At 48.9% G+C, this 22,086-nt stretch overlaps 1 protein-coding gene across 2 annotated transcripts; it reads right to left on the bottom strand.

Annotated features, from left to right (window-relative positions):
- Positions 1 to 19,382: 19,382 nt before the first annotated feature.
- C23H1orf109 (chromosome 23 C1orf109 homolog) lies at positions 19,383 to 20,841 on the bottom strand. 2 transcript variants are annotated; one of them, XM_048968924.1, is made up of 4 exons: positions 20,570 to 20,841; positions 20,321 to 20,500; positions 20,130 to 20,248; positions 19,383 to 19,707 (listed from the first exon to the last, which is right to left on the bottom strand). In XM_048968924.1, exons 1-4 carry the CDS (start codon positions 20,830 to 20,832, stop codon positions 19,667 to 19,669), a joined length of 603 nt encoding a protein of 200 aa, XP_048824881.1. In that variant the 5' UTR covers positions 20,833 to 20,841; the 3' UTR covers positions 19,383 to 19,666. The 2 variants fall into 2 exon arrangements, with proteins under 2 accessions (XP_048824881.1, XP_048824882.1); XM_048968925.1 differs by having other exon boundaries at positions 20,130 to 20,203.
- Between the last annotated feature and the right edge of the window lie 1,245 nt (positions 20,842 to 22,086).

Below are 22,086 nucleotides of genomic sequence, written 5' to 3'. Positions count from 1 at the left end.
TTTCTGCTAGGTTGGATATGGGCCACTCTGTCCTGGGCAGTAGGACGGGGCTGCAAAACTCTGAATGGGGCTGCGGCCACAGTGAGCTGCTATGGGGGGATACAGCCATCCCCCATCACAGGGTGGACTGGGGATAGTGCTCACAGCCAAGGGATGGCCATGGCTCAGCCCCCACGGTGCTGGAGCTGATGTTGGTGCCCACCAGTAGCCCCGGGGCATGGTGCACAGCATCGTGTCACTCGTGCTGCTTCGTGTCAGAGCAGCAGCTCTTGGCTGCTGCATCAACAGGGGTGAGATGACAACTGGGATAGAAAAGAAACGCCTCCACCAGCCGCCTCCCTGCTTTCTGTTTGGTGCGGCGTGCAGCTGGATTCCTCCTGCAGACTCCCATGATTGAGCAACTCTCCAGTGCAGTTCCTTGTTTCTGCGCTGCTCCCTCATCTCCTGCCTGCGTGCAGGGAGAGGAGAGCCAAAGTGGATCAGTAGGATGCCCGTGGGTGGAAGGGTGCTCCTCTTCATGTTAAATTCCTCACTGTATTCACTTTCGTGGGTGAAGATCAGCCATCACAGCACGCACGGAACAGAGGCGATGGCTGAGGGTGTGAGATGAGCAGCGATGAGATGGAGGCAGCAATGAAAGGTTCAGTGAGCAGAACGACTTCGGAAAAAAAGGTTTTGAGAAACAGAAAGGATGACTCCATAAAGCCTCAAAGCCACTGCCTGATGATGCCGCCTCACTCCGAAACACAAGAACTGACTGTTCTCTTTTGGCCGCAGACAAGAGGAATCAGTATTTAGAGCATTTACGGGCCAGAGCGGGTCAGCGGAGATACGAGATCTGTGGGATCACTGAATTCCCTCGTTGCCACAGCCCTACATTTGCAATTGCAGACTGATGAAACTCCGCATCCCACCAGCCGCTGGGCACTGCCTGCAAACACGTGGCAAGGGCAGCACTGCCCGCCTTCCTGAGCCACACCAGGCATTGGGACACCAGGAACCAACCCAGATCCGGGGCTGGAAGCCACAATCATCGCAGAGCCTGAACATGCGCCTTCCCCAGTGAGCCACCACAGAAGCAGTTTGCGTGTAGGGAAAGCCTATGGTATTTTTATGTCCTGACAAATTTTCATTCTTTTGGCACAGAAAGAGAAACAGCGTCCTCCCCTCAAATTAGGCAACTATCATTGTTTATTTCAAAGTTTCGAACTACTGGCTCATAAAAACAAAGCAATTGAGAGTGGAGAGCGCTGCGAGGCGACACAGCTGCTGCTGGTAGCAGTGGGGAGCTGGGGCTGATGCCATCCAGTGCCCATCATAGAGTCCCTCTGCTCCTGAATGTCCCAAACTGGGGTCTGCACGGTCACCTCCTGCACGGCAGCAAGGGCTGCTGCAATCTCCGTGACCAAGGAAGCAATATGGACTTCCTTCTTCACTGCCCTAAGCAAAGCTCGCCCCAGCTCAGCTTCCTTGATGTTCTGCTTGCCTTTGGCCACGTGGATGGGACCCCCAGAGCTCTGCCCTCCATCAGCCACACAGGATACGCCCAATTTCTGTTCATGATGACCATGAGCACGCAACACCACCATCTCAGCACTTGGCTGGTCTTAGAGCTTGAGGAATTGGTGCCATGATGGAGCCTTTGCCTGTTCAAACCAGACAAATCAGACTAAAGAAATCCAAGCCAGCCACCTACTGCTTCTCCTTGGAAATTCATAGAAGCATCTTTGGTCTGACCTTCATTTCTGACCAAAAAAAAAAAAAAAAAAAAAAAAAGGCATAAGAAATACCAGTAATAAAATACAGTGGATACTTTGTTGGAGGAAAAATCATCAATCAGTACGAGAAGCACACTTGAAGCAGTATTTTAGAAGGGTTTGTCAGATACACTGGCCAACCATTAAATTTCACAGGTTCAGTTTAAGAACTTCAGGAGATTGCTGGCATTGCCTGAAAGGGAGAGGAAAATTACAAACACATGCTAGGGGCTCCGAGCGAGATGCAGAAATCTGGAGGATAATCCTTATTGCTATTTGAGATAGAGCCCAAGAGCCACAATAAAGAATTCCATTCACCTGCCTGCAGAACGGCTAACTAGAATCATTAATGCCAGCGAGATTGAAAACATTTCTTTCGGGTGAGCAGACCTGGTGGTTTGTGAGGGCCGTGGGTTTCTCCGACCTCAGCTGGCCTCCTGCAGCCCGCCAGCCACTCTCCTCTCGCACCACTAGTCTGCAATGTTGCATTATCGATCCGGCAGCTGCGGATTGTGCGCCCCCAGGGATGGCTGTGAGCAGGGTGGGCATCTCCCAGTGCTGGGGAGGGGGATGCTGGAGGGGAACAGCAGTGATGCTCCTTGCTGCGGGATGCGGAGATGAAGCCACGGCGCCTTTGGAAACCAATGGGCAGGGGGATGTGGGACCCCGTGTGGATGGGGGCATGAAGATAACGCAGCTCCTGCCCACCACAATGACTCTGTAGGGATACAGGGTCAGGATCTGTCTCCAAAACCCTCTGAGTGCCCAGGCCGTGATGCACAGCCGCAATGCACTCAGAGCCCAGCGGGGCTGTGTAGACACAGTGGAAAAGCCAAGGAGCTCCGTCTGCACGGGCTGCAGAGCTGGGAGCCTGGGGATCCAAAAAGATTGTTACTATACTTCAGATTATATAAATAACTCCCTGAATAAAACCACATGTGACCACATTCTGTTCTCCATCCCTCAGTGCTCTGCCGACAGCGCACAGACTTTTGCAACACTTGTTTACTAGGGAGACTGTATATAAAGTGAAAATAATTTGCTCGGTCTTATGTTTCCACTTTAATTCTCAGTGTATAAAAAAAACCTGTGAATTTGCTAATGGGCTTTGAAAATGTATTTTTAAAGCTAGGGCAGCTCTAGTCGGTGAGTTGTTATGAAGGATTACAGAAGGAACAAGGTTTCTAGAAAAATTATTCCCTTGAGACCATCCGTAGCAGCTGAAGGGCCTGATTCTTTCCAAGAAAATAAACACAGTTCTGCATCCAAAATGAAGCCTTGTTTCAGGTATGAAGCAAGCATGTTCTCTAGCGTTTATGTGCTCCCCATCAGCGCTGGTGTTTAGTTTAACGTGTTTGGAGGCCAAACACACACTCACAAATACTTTCTACAAAGGAAGATTCCTGTTGCATCTTTAAAGCACACTTTTGGACGGAGATAAATGGCTGCGAGCTTTGGGAACGTTAGAGCCAGATGGTCAATTGAGATCGCTTTGTGCATTTCTGTGTTTCGCTCCAGAGCTGATCTTGCATAAAAAATATTTTGGTAGCGTTTGCTATGAGTTGCAGACCTGGGAGAACCTCCAGGAGCAAAGGGATTGGTGAACGTTCCTTGCTGAGGGGTCACAAGTGTCCCAATCCCCTTTCCCTGGTTATTAAAGTCAATGCGTATTGGAGTTTCTCCAACTTGGAGGTAACTCAGAGCTTTGGGTTTGGGATGATTTTAGTTGAACGATGCCCATGTGCACAGAGGAAAGGTGAATGCAGCATGAGCACTGCACCTTTCTGCAGAGTTTGTCGTTATTTTGTGTTGATGAACACAAGCTGTAATTCTCTGCAAACTCTTGGGAACTCCTCACCCAGCAGACAGGAACGCGGGGTGGGGAGGCAGCGGGTGATGATCCGAATCGTACTTTTACAAGTTGCTTTTACAAGATCTGCTGGGGAAATACCACTTCTGCCTGCTGCCCTGTGCAGCTACACGGGGATCACAGCAGAGGGATTCCCCCCAGCTGTTTCCCTTTCCTGACACTTCCTCTGGTCGGTGAAAGGCTGAGTCCTTCCCCTGGATGGCACTGCCTGAGGCCAAATATTGAGGCAGGCTCCCAGCTCAGGATGTGAGCACTGCTGTTTCTACACTGGCTTTCCCCTTCCAGTGGTCACTTCTGTTCTGATGTAGGGAAGGTGCATGATTTTCTGTGTTGCTTTAATGAGAAACAGTGATTTGCCTATCAGCTAAGGTGAATGGGAGAAAAGGATTTCACTGGTTCTGTGGGGTGGAGGATGTGATTGGGACCAATCATGCCGATGCTTAATGGGATTTAAGGACTGCCAACTCTGAATGGACACAATGAAGGACCAGCAACCAGCACTGACTTCTAATAACCAGCAGCCAATGGTGGGAGGACATATGGAGGCAGTGTGGCTCAGCTGGATATAAACCCCGGAGGTGTCAGGGCAGAGGGATAAGGAATTGTGCTGGCAGCAGGAAGGTGGAAAAGATGAAATTCTGGATGCTGGGGAAATAAACAACGCTGCCAGCCTGGACGTGCGTGTGAGCCTCGCATCTCTGTTCCAGCCTAAGGACCCTAAAACACTGCATGCTCGTTGACTCACAGCTGCTGGCTTGTTTTGAAAAGGCTGTCCTCTATTGCTGCAAAACAGCTGCTGGCTGCATGGCTCCCAGGAGGGGCACAGCTCCAACAGGGAGCCGGGCTCTGAACCCTGTTTCAGGAGCCAGAGTGAGAAAAAGAGGACACCAGAAATCCAGAATTTGACTCCCAGAGGATTATGGCATCCCTTGTGATCCTGCAAGAGGGGAGAGACCCTGAGGGATGTTCTGGGCAGTGCAAATTTCCCAGGGAACATCGTTTATAAAACACATCCTGCAAGGCTGTGTAGTGTCCTGGCCAGACCCATGCTGCTCCTATGGCTGTGCCTCCTCCTGTCCCACTCTCAATAGATGGTTTCCCCCCACCCCCATATCCTCAGTACCACCACCTTGTCCCCACTAGCTCCTATGGCACAGGGAACACATGGCAGCCCCAACACTGAGCAAATTTTGGCCACCTGAGCAGCAGTGGGCACACATCAACCACAGTACGTTATATTGCGAATGGCTCCATTGAGCATGGGCAGCGGTGCTCATATGGAGGAGCAACGGCGATGTTTAAACATCTGGTTCTGTGAATTCCTATATTGTAATAAAATAAGTCTTCCCACAGATTTCACGTCATCTTTGTCTGGGCATCACTGAACTGTGAAGGGAGAAACTTTTTTTTTTTTTTTTTTTTTTTTTTTTTTTTTGTGGTTTTCAGAGGAACAAAGAGAGAATATGCATCTGGTGAGGTGTCTTGGCAGCCTCCTGCACCCGGCCTGCATCTTGTGCTAGCAGCGTGGCCCCATGTCATGGGATGGTAACTGCTGACCCACAGCACCGAAACAGCAGAGCTTGGAGGGGGCATTGGGGTCTGTGAGGGCTGGGGAGGGCCAGGCTGCAGCCTATGGATACTGGGAGCAGCAGCACAGTGCAATGAATCAAGGCAATGCCTGCAGCCCCATTTTTACCCTTGTTCAAATGCAAAGGCAACAAAGAGCATGCAACAGACTGGTTAAAAACTCGCAGGCTTTATTCAGGTCCAGGAAGAACCATTGCCTCCTGCTCTCCCAGTCCCCTGCCTATGTCTGCTTGGCTTGCGCCCTGTCTGCAGGCATTTCTGCCTTATCAGTATGACTGATTTTTCACCCAAATGCTCTCCAGGCTTGCTCTTTGGCACCAGAGAAGCTTGGAGCATCTTTCAGAGGAAGGGTGGATGAGCTGATTCAGATCTGATGCTCAGCCTCATCACCAATGCTTTCTTCAATGTGTGGGAGGACAGCTGCTGATTCTCCCCTAAGCTGCCAGGCAGCAGCTGCCCACAGGCTTTGTCCAGATGCTTGTCTTGTTTGAAGAGCTTTCCTGCAAGATAGGAATCTCCTGGAAAAGGTGACACAGCAGAGGGAGTGGGCACAGAAACCTGCTGGGAAATGGGATATCATCAGGTTTCCATCGAACCCAGGGTTATCCTCCACAGGAGCAGACCCTGAGCTGTGCAGTGCCATGCCTGGGCTCAGCTCACACATGCTCTGAGCTGCTCCCTGCACTGATCCAGTGCTGTTTGCCTTCAGTTATCGCCCTGCTGCCTGAGCAAGCTGGCTGGCAGGGCTGCAGCCTGCCCTTCTTTGCAGACAGGTGACTTTCCAGCACCAACCAAATGCACAGAGTTCCCCTCCTGCTCCTCAGCTGGACAGTTTGCAGCAGTACAGCCTGTAACACATCATACTGCTTTGTTTATTCAGAGGCAGGCGTGTTTAAGAGGCCCTGGGCTTATCTTAAGTCTACCACTTACAAGCAGAAGGAAGGCCCCAATCTGCTCAAGGCCAGCAGGGATGTTTGGCTGCAGCCACCCCTCGCAGGTGATTAATGCCTATGGGGGAACACGATTATAAATGCAATGAACTCAGCATTTTGAGGAGGGGAATGTGACCCCATTCCCCAGCCTCACCCTTCTCAAAGTCTTCCTGCTCCCTTAGCCTGGTAAATGCCACTGGTGAGAGCAGAGAGATGGTAACCATCCATCTCCAGAAGCCATTTTTCAGTGGGACTAGATTCCATTTAGTCCCTGGACTTACCAGTCTGTTTGGCAAAAGGGATTTCATTCCTTTGCTTCTTTTTGTCAGGATGGATTTACTGATCCCAAACACGTTCCTCACACTTTATTTAGGGCTTAAAGCGCATCATTTACATTGCAGAGCTGTCACCAGCCTGTCTGAGCTGCAGAGGCAGACAGGCAATGCATTTCCCTTGCCCCACTGTTTTCCCTGCCAGATGTGAGGATAACTCATCAAGAAGTTCTCTCAATAGTTACAGTTTGCCCGCCGGGGAGCTGCTGCCTATTCCCCACCATGCTGGGGCAGCAGGCTCACAGTGGATGGGAGTCCTCCTCCAACTGCATTCCTATGGATATGTCACCTGTAAGGTGCAGAGAATTCCATGGCCTTGCCAAGGGATGCCAGGCAACGACTGTTGAGCATACCAGCAACCCCCCTCACTTTTGCCCTCAGGGTCTGCTCTCCTGTCTCTCCAGCACTGGATGATGGAGGCAGATGGCGAAGCACTCCATGGCCATGCATTTCTTCACAGGTGCTTGACACCTGTTTTGCTTTATGAAAAAAGCAATCCATTTTCTAGCCTGATCTCAATTGGATTTCTAATTTTAGCCAAGCAGCTCTGCAATGGGACTCCTCTCACTGGAGCTGATTGCAGTTGGTTTGTGGCATGGCAGCAAAGCCAGCCTCTCACTGTTGCTGGCCTGCACCTCACCTGCTGATGGTACAGATCTGCCAACGAGACAGATGCACGGCAGCACCTTGCTGCTGGCACAGCCACCTCCCCAGGGCTGGCAGGCAGTACACATTTTGTTGGTTGTTTCCTTCTTCAGAAGTCAGGCCCTGCTCAGGACTTCTTTGCTCCTGCCCATCGTCCCTATAGCAGCCACTTCAGGCCAAGTTTCTCCCTTTGCAGCCACAGGCCATGCTCATCCCGCACTTTACACCCCTGGTCCATGGTTACACGTCCTATGCACAGCATGATGAATGGAGGCAGTGATCCCAACCTCTTCATCCTTAAGGAACCTGAAGCTTCTCACAGGCCTTCCAAATGGAGCTGCTGACCTCTGGGAGCTCTGGGAAGCACAAGGAACAAGCAGTGTTAGCATGATCGATCCCTGATGATAGCACAGAAGGGAGAGCAGGCAGGATTTACATTCTGTCCCTTACGAATGGTTTGGCTGACATATTAAAAGCCGGATGGAACATAAAAATGGAATTTATTCAAATTAAATGGTTGCAAATGTCATACTACATTGAGCCAGAAAGTCTTCCTACACGCAACAAACCAAATCTATGCTTCTAGAAAGCAAGTAATTTTACCTGCCACTTCCTCCAAATGATGTCCTCATCCTGGATTTCTGATTCAAAACCAAAGAACAAACAGCACCATGCTGTCACAGTGCCAGGACCTATCCAGAAAACCGCCGTATACTTCTTCGATTAATTGGATGAGCACTGCTTCTTTCCAGGTGAACAGCAAAACGATCTGCAGATGTGACTTCACCAGCAGTTGTTAATGTTTAACATTTGCCCTGCAATTCCAAATCACTTACTCATGAAATGAAAGGGAAGCCATGCAGGTTTAGAAGGGCTGTGGCCTTCCAATGGTTCCATTCATGACATTGGTGCTCCTCAGCAGGAGCAGGTTAACACATGGGGGATCTCCCTTCCTTTTTGTATATGCTCCTCGGGTCAGAGAAACCTCTGGGTGTGCAGAAGAGGCACTGTGCCTTCTGCTACCATCAATACTGCCCTCCTAGACCCTGGCCTGAGGATGCTCCGCACGTTCTCCTTCCACTTGAATAAACCAAATTGCTTCACGTTGCACCAGAACTGTGAACTATGTGTTCGTAGGGCAAGTGTGAGCTGGAAATTCCCAATAAATGACAAAACCACAAAGATCAAACAAGCAAAACCTGAGGATGCAGTTACTCATCCACGTGGCAATGACAGGACGGAGCACAACCCCTGGCACTCTCTTACCTTCTCCTTCAGACAGCATCACTCAGACCTGGAGCCGCTCAGCAGCAGCCAGCTCGTATTTCTGGGGATTTCCAGTGCAGAGAGCAGAGCTTAGCACCCCTGCCCTGCTCAGCCCCCAGAGCCCCCCTGGGGTGATGGCTCCTCTCCAAGATGGACTTATTTTAAGCACATATGACTCAAGAGAACTGGCTTTGCTGCCTGCTGCTCAATATGTGCTGCCATTCAGCTTCTCGGGGCTCAGCACCTTGCAGTGCTGCTGGGGTGCAGGGGGACAGTGCACTTTGCCTTGGTGCTCAGCCTGCTTCCATCAATGCCTTGTAAATGCAAAGCTCCAGCTCTCATTACCGCTCCTCTGAATCAGCCCGTCCTCCTCTCTACATGAGATATGTTTTGAATGATAGCATTTGTCTTTAATAAATGGTCACTCCATAAACCACCTCCTATGGGAAACCTGGGCTTTGTAAGTAAAACCTGATGTTTCCATTTCATTATAATGCATTCGCTATTAAGGATGAATACCAACTCATCCCCTGTTTAATATCAGCCTAAGGTGTGCACTGGTTTAGTATTACTATTTATGAAATTCATATAGCTGGCCTTAATCCGTTTCAGATCCCACAGCTGCACCCCTATCAGCATCAACTTGACCTGAAATTGGGATATTCACCTTTGCTGGAGTCCACAGCATCAGTAACATTCCGAGATAAGGAGCAAAGCTCCCTGCAACCCCACAAAAAGTCCAACTGTAGGATAAAAACCTTTATCAAGTAGTCAGCATATCCACGTCCTTCAATGGCTTAAACAAATGTAAAGTGTGTGCAGAGCTATGCCTCGGATCCACGCTTCATGTTTCACAGCCATTCATCATCTCCCTGCGCCGCATCCCTCAGATATTTCCAGCAAAAGCAATGAGATAATCTCTGTCCCATGGGAACTGCCTGCTGGTATCTCCTGCGGCTTAAAAGGGGAAGCAGGACCTGACTTAATCCCTGCCTGTCTGTGCAGAGATGGCTTTTCTGACACAGTCTCACCGGGGACTGAAGATCCCTCAAATAGCCCTCAAAGGTTGAGAAATGAGGTTCAGGATACGCGGTGGATCTGCTGGAGAAAGAAGAGAAGGTATTACCTGAAGTTGTACAGAGCCGTAAATAAATGGATGAGAAGAGACGTGTATTTTGGCTGGATTGATTTGTTTCGTTTTTTCTAGGGATATACAGACAAGTGTCACCACGGCAGAGCAAATGAATGAAACCACAGAGCCATTAGCTGAATTTTCCAGCCCGGTTGATGTCCAGCTTGGGCTCAGGCCAGCTGTAACCAGACCACAGATTCAGTAACAGATTGGTGGCTGTAGGGCTGACCCCGCTGTGCAGAGCCTCCAGCGCTGGGCTCCCATCCCCACAGCAGCCCTGGGCACTGGACACAGCTGCTGCCAGCAGGTGAAGGTGCTGCATTGCATTTCCTCAGCAAGGAAAGCTGTTTGAAGTGACCGCTCCGACGTGTTTACTCATAGGACTGGCTTGTTCACAAAGCCGTGATTGGAACCTATAGTTTACAAGTTCGTAGCAAATGCCCTTTGGGGATGGTAAAAAAAAAAAAAAAGACTGACCCATTTGAGTTCCATCTGTTGGGGTTTATAACTGTTCTCCTTATAATTGTCAACAGACAATGTGAATTGCAATTAGCTAATTGCTTGCTAACTTTCCGTTCTAATAATAGTCATGTTCCAAGTTATACAAGCTTAGAGCTGCTGCTGTTTCCTTGCAACTGGCAATAATAAATAATACCGTATTCCCTCAGCATTGCCCTCTCTTCCAAGTTTCATCCCCATGCAAATTGCTCCAGCATGTACTAATCCCTGACGGGATGGCAAAGGCATCAACAGCATTTATTTGTAGTTTGCTGTGCTGGGAGCATTCTGCACTTGCATGATGATGTGGCATTGGGACATGGCTGCTCCTCTGCTCTACCTGTCCATGCAGTGACTGCAGCAGGTTGGGGAGCTGCCACCCCGTGTCCCTGGAGAGCCGGCCTGCTTGTCAATATGTGTTTGCTTTCCATTTTTGGTTGGTTCCTTTTGTTTTGTTTTCCTTTTACAGGATCAGATGTGGCCCTGACCCCTGTATTGACATGTTTTATTACCAGTAGCTTCAATAATGTCAGCACAGACCTAAACTGGAGCTTTGGAGAACACACACTCCCCAGAAACAGACCAAGCTGTGCAATGTCACAGCTGCGTGCTGCAGCGATACGGAGGGGCCTGGACCCCCACGGGGCTTCAGACAGTGACAGCTGCCAGGTTGGGTGCAGAGCCTGAACCTTCCCAGAGGGGTTGATGCAGGGAACTCCCTTCCAAGTGGCAGAAATATTTTGCACCCTTCACCAGGCTTTCTGCTCTCCAGCCCAATACTGTTGTGCAGATGCGGCTAATTGGGAAGCAAAGCAACAGGCTGATCCAGTGAAATCAAGGCAAGCCAATGAAATGAGCAATAACATTCTCTGGCGCTCGAGAAACTACTGAACGCAAACCTGCCAGCGAGCTGACATCTCCAGAGCTTACAGCCTAATCTTATTAAACTCGACCAAAAAGCCTTTTAGAGTTGGGGGAGCAGTGTCCAGCAAAAGCTGGTCTGGATTATTCCTCGGGCACCTCAGGGCTTTGTGCTTGCTGTTGGATCCCCACACCTGCAGTGGGGGAGGCAGGACCCCCTGTGCCCATCTGGAGCAGAGCTGGGGGGCTCTGCAAGGCTGAGCTTGATGCAGAACGATGGGTGCATGGCAGCAGGTTGGGAATCCCCCTCAGCACAACTGCTCCATCTCCATCTTCAATGGTTTCCCAGCCTCTAGCTCCAGGCAGGGCAGCCCGGAGGTTCTGTGGTTTTAGAGCTGCTCCAGATTCCTCATCCTTGGTGCACAGTTTTTCCATCCTTTCCTTCTCTCCTTCCCTGCTTCTGACATTTGACTCACGGATAGATTTATTAAGTTTAAAAGCACTCCTTGTACAAGCCTCAAGAGCGTGTTCCCCGCTCCACAGCCTCATCCGCCTCTTTTCCACTTGCACAACCTGCTTTGACCCTTTTTCCCAGCGTTTTGGTGGAGAGGTATCGAAATCGTGCCATGAAGCAGAATTCTCCCAGCAAAGCCACAGCAGGAGATATCCCCTTTCCTTTGCATAACAACACGGTGATCTCTTGAGGAAGGAGAGTTCTGTGTCCTGGCCTGGACAACCCAGGAATCCTCTTTCAACCACTTTCCTCTTTCTCAGCAGATTCCTGGACTTTCCCTTGATCACTGTGTGCCATACCTGCAGACACACAGCCATATGCATCCTTCACCCCTCACACCTGCACTCCTTTTTCTCAATGAAACCCTTCTGTCCCCACTCCCAGGACCTCCAAGAATCACCGCTATGCAGAAGCAGATTTTAAATACCCCCCAAATTACCAAAAATCTCAATGTTCCTCAATCATGAAACATCACAGAAGAGCCAGATGTGGCAAATGGGGCCTGTTTTGGTACAGCAGAGGGACAGTCAAACCAGTTGATCTAATGACCATCTTTATCTTCACACCATGCAAATCAATGAGGCCTGAACAAGTCCTGATGGGCCGGTCCCCAAATTTCTGTTTTGTTTTCATCTCTGCTTAAATTTCTTTGTCATTTCAGTGTCTCCATGAGGTGAGGAAGACGGTTGGACATAAGGAAAGGTAACCAACAATGGCATGTTATCTCTCAGGCACCCAAAAGAAGAAAAATCATCGGATTTATTCTGGGATTCCAATCCCTCCTGCACTGCGACGGATCCCAAAACAGGAATGCAGTGCTCTCTGCCAGTGACAGCAAGGAAGAGCACTGTTCTCATCTCTGCCTTCTCCCCACATTCAGGTGCACAAAGCAGAAGTGCCTGCTGTGACTCAATCCGAATTGTGGGACACAACGAGCCGGGGGAATCCAGCCAACCGAACAGCTTTGCTTACTTCTGCTTTGGCTTCCTCTTCGTATGTTTTTTCTCAGCACTGGTTGATGGATTTCAGACCCAGGGAACATTAAGAAATGAAATGGAGAAGGCTGTGACACGCTGTGCATGGTGCCAAGGAATGGCGGTGACGCACGGCAGCTGGCGGCTCGAAGTGCACCTCACCCTGGGACCCCAAACTGCCCTGAGCCACCTCTGGGTGCAGCTCCTGGGGTACAGCGCCAGCAGGACGGCCACCTTCTGCTTCACAGCTCCTGCAGACACCAGGAAGGCTCCAGCAGGGTTTGGGGTATCTTCAGCAATCTCCCCCTTGGAAGTCAAGAAAGAGGAATCAACAGGAAGACGGCTGGGACCTCGCTGCTGCACAGCACAGTTTGTTCCTGGAGCTGGCTGTGCTTTGTGGAGCAGCCTTGCTTTTGGAGCAAAGAGTCAGGAAAGAACGGGGCGTTATCGGAGCACGATGCAGACTGCATCCTTTCCACTGTGCCACGTGGGTTACTCCCAGCAATCGCTGCCAGGTACTATTTGAAACGAGACCATAAGGTCTGACCAGCTTGAATTCATCTCCTAACCTCAGGAGAGAAGAGAAAAGGTCCTATTAAGCTTGGTGCAAAGCTGACTTTGGTCTCTGGCTGACAAGTGGCTATGGACTATACACAAAAATGCTCTAAAGCTGACTGCACCAAATGTTTCTTCTCCACCTAACGCAGTTGTTTGGGATTCGGTTAGAAACAAAACTGCATCTTGTAGTTTTTAATAAAGCTCTTGGCGAGCAGTTCAAACACTGGAGAGGGGGAGCGGGAGAGAGAGGTTGAATTTATGGGAGCGGGAGGAGATCATTTGCTTTCTTAGGATTGAAAAGATTAATCGTCTGCAAAGGCTCTTGGATTCATTCCTCACATAGCAGAATGGTTAGGAGACTTACCGGCTTGATATTCTTCATTCTCCTTCCCCAGGTGGCCCAGAGACTGTCTGGACTGCAGGAAAAAGGACTGGGAGCCATCCTGTGTCAGCTCCTGGTGAGGAAGGAGCAGTGGTGCAGCAGGAGGAGGAGCACGAAACCCCACAGCGCTGTGAGATTAAAGATCTATGTACTGTTCTGTAAGCTCTGGTTGTGTGGTGATGGTGAATGTGGGGCTGACAGGGAGCACAGAACAAAACAGGTTCATCCTATCAGCTCTTACCCATTGCTGGACCACCAGTGGCACCAACACCGTCATAGCAAGTCTCCCAGTTAATGGAAATCCTCTCTCCTAACACCAGAATTCTGTAGTCAATTCGTAACATGCTGAGGTGAACCCCAAAATAAGGACAAATGGAAGGAAAAAGCACTTTCCCAAGGCCACCAAAGAGCCCAAAGGCTTCTAATATCCCAAACACAAGGCAGCCCTTGCTGAACAGCAAGCATGAAGAACAGATGAAAAGCAGATTGGGAAAAGGAGGAGAACTAAGGAATGACCACAGGGAAGTGCAGGATGTGTCTCCAAGGCAAGCCAGGGGCTGTGCTGAAGAGCTGCTCCCCAGGATTGCAAACTGACCCATTCATTACTTCCAGCCTCACAGACCTCATCGTGCCCTGGGACAACAGTTTGGCCTTTCCCCTCAGAAGCTCACACTGAACAGTGCAGGCAGTGAGGCTGCATGCTGCTTGAAAGTAGGAGATGCGAGCAAAGGGAGCCATCAGGCCTATCCCAGTCTGAAGGAACAGCCACCCCCCCAAAACCAAACTTATTTGGGAAATGAGAGGATAAGCCAAGAAACACGGTTTCCACTGTTGTCTTGCTGCTGTCCAACGATATCTAACAGACCTCCTAATGCTGCTGCTACTGGGAGGTTGCAAGCTGACAGTCTGCCCCTCGGTTGGGTGTAAGTGCAGTACTGAGTGCTTTCAGAACTTCATAGAAAGCCATGGAGCAGAGTTGTAGGCGGAAAATGAAGCTCACAGCACTATTTATGAATGCTCACCGTGCTCCAGTTTGGGTGCAGGGTGCTGCAGCAGTGCTCATAATGCCATATTTTGAGGTTGTTTCACAGAAGGCTAAGATCAGCCTTATTTTCCAAATAATTTCAGGAAATATAATGTTTGCTCCATCTGAGAATGAATGAGGAACTCGAGCAGAACTGCTAAACATAAAAGTTCCTGGACATCTGGAAAGGATTAGTCAGGAAGGTGCTTGGGACAAGGAGTTCAGGCAAGTTCAGGAGACACCTACTGTACATTTGTTTCCACAGAAAAAGGGAGGAGGAGAGAAAGGGTTGAGGGGAAAAGCAGGAAGGGAGGATTGAAATAAAACCTACACAGGAATGGCAGATAAGGTGGGAGAGATGAGAGCAAGCAGTCTGACTGCTGCAGAGGGTCTGCTAAGCAGAGAGGGCAGGGTGCAGCATCAGGGGATGGAGCACAGAGGCAAAGAACCGACCAAAGAGATTTTTGTGCCCATCTTTGCAAGGCCAGACAATGGGCCCTGAGCTGAGCACTTCCTCACCACAGGAAAGCACTTCCTTGCTTTGTAGCCAGATGCGTTCCCTTTCAACTCACGTCTATAGGATTAGCAGATTTTGTTCCCCTTGGAGCTCACCAGCAGCTCAACAGGGCAAACGCTGTGATAAAGTCAAGAGCACTCGGGAAACATTAAAGCGTAGACAGCCGAGTGCTAGGAATGAGAGCTGCACATTCAATTAATGTAGATGGGAGAATGTTTGTTTTATTTCTGAGTGGATAAGCACTCGAGCAGGCTCTGGGGCCCTGCAAAATCACAAAGGAGTGCTGCTCCAGGCCAAGATGAAAGTCTCAAAGAATTAGCATGGAAACCGCAGGGGCTTGTGAAACTCATGCTCGGTTTATTAAATGACTCACAAGGCTTTTTGTCACGTATTTCTGCATCCAACTAAAATCAGACTTAAAATCGGGTGCCAAATTCTTTACCTTTTTTTCTTTTCTCCCCTTGTTGTGGAAATTTGATTCTGAAATCTGCCTGATAACCCATGAACTTATGCTGAAGGAAAGCTTTTGCTGTTTCCTGTGGAAGGCTGCAGTCCTGAATCTGACACTCCAAATCCATGGATGGACACTGGACAAAGATGTTGGGACAGTGGTATTTATCCACATGCATGAGATGCTACCACTGTTTGGAGGGTTGGGAGGGACACAATGCATAAGAACATGCATGTTTTCAATACGATGGCAGGAAGGTCAGAAAGCACACCTATACTCTATTATAGAGTGAGAGAATGGGGTGATATAAATGTGTCTAAAATAAAATTACCCATAGACAGCCTCATTTCCAAAGCAGAACTTTGTAGAGAAGCTTTCACCCTAATGAAAAAAACAAACCGACCAGATAAAAGTCAGATGCTCCCTATAAATGTTTGTGGGTATTTAAATTTAGTAACTGATCTTATTTTGTGCCTTCCCCATAAGTGAAGAATAACTATTTTCAAATTAAGTTAGTAGGAGGTAAAGCTGAAAAAATCAAAGCATGAGCTCTGTGTTTCCTGAAAACTTCACTTTAACAAGGTAGCTCCAGCTGCTAACTTTGTTTTATTGCATTCCTAAGAGACAGGTCTTCATGCAGGAACTCTTTAAGAGCTCTGTTCCAAAAATAAAGGCACTCAGAGTTATTTTTATGGCTAGGTGTGCTATATCAGTTAGTCTTAGGGCAAGCAATGCCTTTGGTGCTGCTGTTACCTCCTGACCTCACTGGGCTGGAGTCTCTGTCCACACACACCTACCTGGCGTCCTTGCTTCTTGGAGCTGCACGCTGGGGCAGCACTGAAACAACAGCATCTGTTCTGCTTGGCTGCAGGTTATCTGGCTCAGCAGTGCAGGCTGCCAGGGATGGAAAGAGGAGGAACAGCCTTCTCACCTGAGTGCTCTGAAGTTCAGCCCGTGGAGGCTAAATGCCCACCCTGACTGTCTTCATGGTGGGATGCTTTGAACCTGCAGATTCTCCAGCAAACACAGGCTGAAGGGAATCTCCCATCTACAAGGAATGACATTCTTGTTAACAACTGGGGATCTTGGCAGCCTTCCTGAGCTGCAACATACAGACCTTGAAACTGAACAAAACCCACAGTTGTATCCAATTAGAGCCCTCTGATGCAGAGGTTCATTTGTGCCCTTCCAGAAGGCTGCAGACAAATACAACTGATGACACGGCCTATCAGCCATAAACCATTCTTGGTAATTAATTGCACCAGAACTTCAACAAGCACTTCCTTCACCCCACTTCAGTAAGAGTTGGGAGTTGGATCATGGCTTCCCCTCTCAGCACTCCCACAGCACTGTCATGAACCCAAAAGACAGATAATAGAGAGCAAGGCTTCCAGGAGAAGCAGAAAGGCCACCACTGAACTGTTCTGAGGGCCTTCCAAACTTTAAATCCATTTGTTCCTTATGCAGCTCGAAGATGGGCTGCCAGAGGAGTATTAACAGGCTGTACAGCCTTTTGTGTGCACAAGTAAAGATAATTTTGCATCCACAAACAACATGATTTACTATTTTCTAATGATAAGATGAAACCTCAAGGCCCAAGGGAAGATGGTACCCCAAGAAACACCTTACAGTCATCTGTCTTTACTTGCTTTGTGCCATATGTGATGAGCATAAGATCATACAGCTGTTCCCTATCAGGTTGTCTGCCCTCCCCTCTGGCTTTATATTGACATTTTATAGCAGAGAGGTTTCTTGTATCCTCTCTACACTGAAGTATAACAGCTCAGGATTGAGCTCAAGCTGTGGCAAAGGGACTAAGCTCAGAGTACGTCACTGTGCTTAGAAGTGACAGTAACAAAAACTCAGGCACACATTTGTTGAGAGGTCAGATCATTTTGGCCCATTCCTGTGTCACTGAGAGACTCAAGATGTTCGTGGGAAGCAGTCATAAGCTCAGAGCACCCTCAGACAGCAAACCAAAGACAGACTATCGAGAGTGGTGACAATTACAGCACACACCAGCCAGCTGCATGCAGAGTCAGGCAGTAAGCAGAAGCAAGCAGAAAAATGCAGCAGCTCACACTGAAGGAATGTCAACAGACATGAAAACTGAAGTCTCTTCCCTCCCATCAAAATGCTTACAGTAAATTTGCAAAGCAAACAGCTTGGCAGCACGCTCCGAACACAAGCAATACGTCTTCACTTCTGCCACAGGCTCTTAGCTATCAGAAAAGAGACAGGTAGATGGATAAGAGAGCTTGCCATTATCTTTGTTCTTTGCTGTATCCCAGCATAAAACCTTGTTTGTCAGATGGATTTAGAGTGACAGTCTCTCCAGACACCAGCAGTCAGCTGTCACAGAAGAGCTAGGAGGTAATCCAAGTAAATCTACTGCAGCCTGTCATCCCCAGCAGACACTCATCCTTTCCTTCCAATCAGAACTCAGTTATGCCTCTAGGGAAAGTGCATGGGCTGAACACTCAGAGCAGGTGATGGCTAATAAAGTTCACCTAGGGTATTTCACTGGCCAGATCCTAAATACTGGGGATGTTTGAATTTAAATAACCCAAAGGTAGAAGGTGAATATCTGGAGCTAAGAGAGGAGTCTGTGAGCTGGGAGCAAAGTTTTGGAAATCTGATGAACTTTTGCACTGTGCTGTGCACAGGAAAAATAGATGCCTTATTCTGAACCAATACTGTGATGCAACCAACTGCACCAGAAGCACTCTGACAAAAGGAGTCAGCGACAGGTCATGGTGAAACAGAGCTGCTCGAGGATGGGAAATACTTTGCACGCAGAAGCATCTGCATCGAGACTGCTACACAACCATTAGCTAAATAAACTTCATTCTTGGCTAATCTGCCAAACCAGTATCTTCACTGCATCATCTGCTTTATCTTAAGCTGAAACAGTTGGAGGAGGAGCCCATTTCTCACTTTCCTGGGAATGAGAGGGCCAAGTGAAAAGCTCCCCAGCAGCAGAAATTTGACTCGGCAGTTAAACTGCACTCTTGCACAAGATCTACAGGGGATGCACAGAGCAGAAGCCACAAGAGCCCCTTTCAGGGCAGGCTGGAGGACAGGATCAGCACCAGCAAGCATTCCAGGGCCCTGAAGCAATGTTGGGCTTGCAGACACAAAGAGGAATTGCCTCCCAGCCCCCACGGCCAGCAGATGCCTGGAACACCTGCCCTGTATGTTCTCAGAGCAGAAACTGCCTGGCTTTCCATGTGCTTAACACCCTTAGTTTGACAAACGCTGATTTCATCAGTCATGACACCCTGAAGCCATACCAAAGCCAAGTGGGTGACGTGATTTTTCTTTGCAATTAAAACTGCATATTAAGTACCATTCCTCTCCAAAGAGCTGTCAGCTGATGGGGAAGCACCGGCAGCAGCAGCCCTGCGCAATCAGCAGTCTTCAAAGGCCGCCGCGCAGAGCCCTCTGCAGGTCGAGCAGTGCCCTCAGGTGGTCGAATGGATTCCTCGGGCTTGAAACTTATTTTGTGCCCTTATCCTCCCCCCCCAAAAAAGGGGGAGAGAAAGACAGACAGCAAACTACAGCTGTAGCATATGCTAGAGACACAAATCCCATCACTTCCTCGGAACATTACAGAGCATCATTTTCACTGCCAACAAAAGGTGAACCTAAAACAGACAGCAGCTGCTGGCATAGAGCAGGAAGTTTTAGAACTGAGTATTAAACGTGCCCTTGTAGAGATATTTCTCTTCAGCAAGTGATTTTTACTTACATAGACATGTCTTCCTCAGAAAGATATAACACACTCCAAATTGCCCACATCAGAACTCAAGTGTTCATGTTGGTTATGGTTACCTTCCTAACCACAGACACAAGCCAAATTTGGTCCTTGTTCCAGGAGGGATGAAAGCAAATATATTGCTCAGAAGGACAACGTACAAACTACTTATAGTTCCTGATACGACATCTTTTATTTAGAGGATGGTATCTAAAACACTTTCCCATAAACCTGCTGTGTCTCACATTACCTTTATTTGCAGTGCATTTCACTGCTTGTTTACAAGTTAGTCACAAAACATTTTTTCAGCATACAAAACATCAGTGGGGGGAGGGGGGGGAAAGGGAAGACAACTTCCGTAGCTGAAGACAATTTCTTTCTATTGTCATGACCTGTTGAGCTCAAGCTCTTCCTCAAACACAATCCACCTCAGCTTGAAAATGGAACACTCCAAGCACTTCCTACAGAGGTCACCTCATCCACCTTCTAAACACTGCCTCAAGTAATCTTCCTCTTAGTGGTTATCTCAGGATATACCACATGATCACAAAAGCTGGTCAACATCAGTCCTGCATGCTCTCCATCCGAAGCCTTACCAGCAGCGCAGTATCACTGGTTGTCCAAAAAGAGAGAGATCTTAAGAAAAGAATCTGAGTTGGGAAAGAAAAAAAAAAAAAAAAAAAATCACAAACACAGCTATTAAATAATACATTTTACCTGTATTCTGTATCAGCAGAAAATTATTTCTAAAATCATATATATATAAGCTTATATAAAGTAAGTTTGTAGACCAAATGAAACAGATTACCAAGTCCCTTATAAAATAGCAAGAAAGAAAACTGCTCCCAGAAGATCCTGGAATGCTGGCATTTACCACCAAATTGTGTACAAGACCTGTGAGCTGGTTGATTGCAAAGAGCAAGGACAGAGAGCATGCTCAGCCACTGCTACTGAGAGAAGCAGTACAAGCAACACAGGATGTAGGCAATATGCTGGCCTTGTACCTTCAGGGAAGAGATACCAGCACAGGGCTCAAAGAAACATCCTTTAGATCCAACATGTGAAGAACTACCTTGCACAGTGTCTTCCCCATAACGCTCCAAAATCCTCTCCCAGGCCTGTGGGAGGGCTTCCATGTCTGCCAGGCTGTCACAGCTGATGAGCAGGAGGAACAGTCTGATCTCCAGGTACCTCCAGACAGCTTAAGGACAACACAGAGAAAGGGACACCCAGCAGCCCAGCATTGCTTCTACAAAAGGATACAGGTGCCGGTAGTAACGCTCCACATCCTGCAGTTCCTCCAGAGCGTCGGCCAAAGACGGGCAGCGCGGCCCGCGCCGCAGCACCTCGGTTAAGCTCAACTCCGCCGCCCGCTCCTCGTACAGCCGCAGCACAGCAGCAGCGCCGGCCCCCACCGCGTCCATCACGGCGCGCAGCTCCTCCCTGCACGGCTCAGAGCTCAGCGGCGCCCCGCACCCCGCACCCGGCCCGGCCCCACCGCCTCCCCCTCACCGCCGCTCGCTGAGCTCCTCCAGCAGCGCCTCGACCGCTCCGCGCTGTTTCCGCCACAGCCTCTCCCTCAGCTCGCTGAAGGCGCCCAGCGGCGTTCCGCCCCACGCTAACCGCTGCGCCGCCCGCATCTGCGCCGCCAGCCCAGCCAGCGACGCCAACAGCGGCGCACAGGCGGCCACAGCTGCCCGCCAGGCCGCGTCCCGCCGCTCCGCTGCCGCCGTCCACTCCCGCAGCGCCGCCACCACCGCAGCCATCGCCGCCATGGCGACCGCCGACCCGGAAGCAGTCGCTGCGTTGTGCGTCATCATAAACGCGCCAAGCTCCGATTGGCCGCACCGCTCTCGGTTGGGATTGGCTGCGCTGAGTCTCGCTGAGTTCTGATTGGACAGCGGGCGGGCGGCTGTCGGTGCTTTAAGGCAGCGTTGAGGCGATTCCTCTGAGCTGCTGGGCTTTTGCTTGTTTGCTTTCTTTTAAGTAGATGGAGCAAAAGCATCTTTACCGCTTCAGCTAGAAACGATCATCTCTATGTTCAAGGCGAGCTCTCTGTTGTCGCACCCAAAGTTGTTTGCGTTCTATTAAACTTCTGTGCTAATTTCTTATGTAGAGGAGCACCTGCTGCAGGCTTTACATATCAGCCATCAGAAGGCAGACTGGTCTTTCTCTGAACCTGAAATAAACGAGTTTGACTAAAAGTGCATCAAGCAACTGCAGTAAAATCGTTCACCTTACACTTTCGTAGCAGAGCTTTGAGGGCGCTGGAAATGAATGAAGCCATGCTCAGCATCTGTCAGACCATGTTGTTCATCCATTGGTCCATCCATCGTGGTCTCCATTTATCTTCCTTTCATTAGAATATACATATATTTTTTCCCCTGGGTAATAATTAAAAGGCAGCTACATTATTTACTCAAAGGCAGAGACCAATTGGGCTTGCAGACTAGCAAGCTGGGTAGAAAGGCCATTCTGATATCTTGCAGAAGGCATTAGCAGAGGACACAGGTGCCTGGAGTTTGCTTCTGTCTAGGAAACGAAAGCAACAGATCAGATCTGTTGTACCAGTTCCTCCACTGAAGGACTTAAGAGGTGATGACTCTCAGTGCAGTACCTGACATAGCTAAAAACAAGTTATTGGTGCCTGGGATTCAAATGGAAAGCTGCTTGGAGTTCATGGTGCTGCCGTGAATTGCAGTCTTTATGCTTTTGAGGTTTTAAAGTGAACGCATGCATTTTATTGGGTTTAAAGAACTGAAGATCTCAGGTGATTTGATAGTCCGTCAGGGAGCCCTCTGGCTGAATTGGCTCTGGTAACTTGGAGATTATTCAGTGATGTCTGGAATGACAGAGAACTTTCCTTATACACTTTTCAGAATTTTTAGGAGAAGCTGTTCTCCTGAAATTGGAAGAAAACTTGGACCAGACAAACCTTTGTTTCCCCCTTTCTGCTCATTAAAATAAAATTGATTCACTACAGCTCCTTGACAAAGAAACAAATCCAGCAAATGGTGTTTAAACAGAAT

Source organism: Lagopus muta, chromosome 23 (genome assembly GCF_023343835.1).
Source record: "Lagopus muta isolate bLagMut1 chromosome 23, bLagMut1 primary, whole genome shotgun sequence".
NCBI classification, from domain to species: domain Eukaryota; kingdom Metazoa; phylum Chordata; class Aves; order Galliformes; family Phasianidae; genus Lagopus; species Lagopus muta.
The sequence above is the reverse complement of the archived record's forward strand: the minus strand, read 5'-3'. Positions and strand labels throughout refer to the sequence as shown.

Coding starts and splice junctions, on each gene's coding strand:
- C23H1orf109 (XM_048968924.1), bottom strand. CDS start 20,832: ATGGCGGCGATGGCTGCGGTGGTGGCGGCGCTGCGGGAGTGGACGGCG. Junction 20,501..20,569: donor GAGGAGCTCAGCGAGCGGCG/GTGAGGGGGAGG, acceptor TGAGCCGTGCAG/GGAGGAGCTGCGCGCCGTGA. Junction 19,708..20,129: donor TGGGGAAGACACTGTGCAAG/GTAGTTCTTCAC, acceptor TTCCCAACTCAG/ATTCTTTTCTTAAGATCTCT.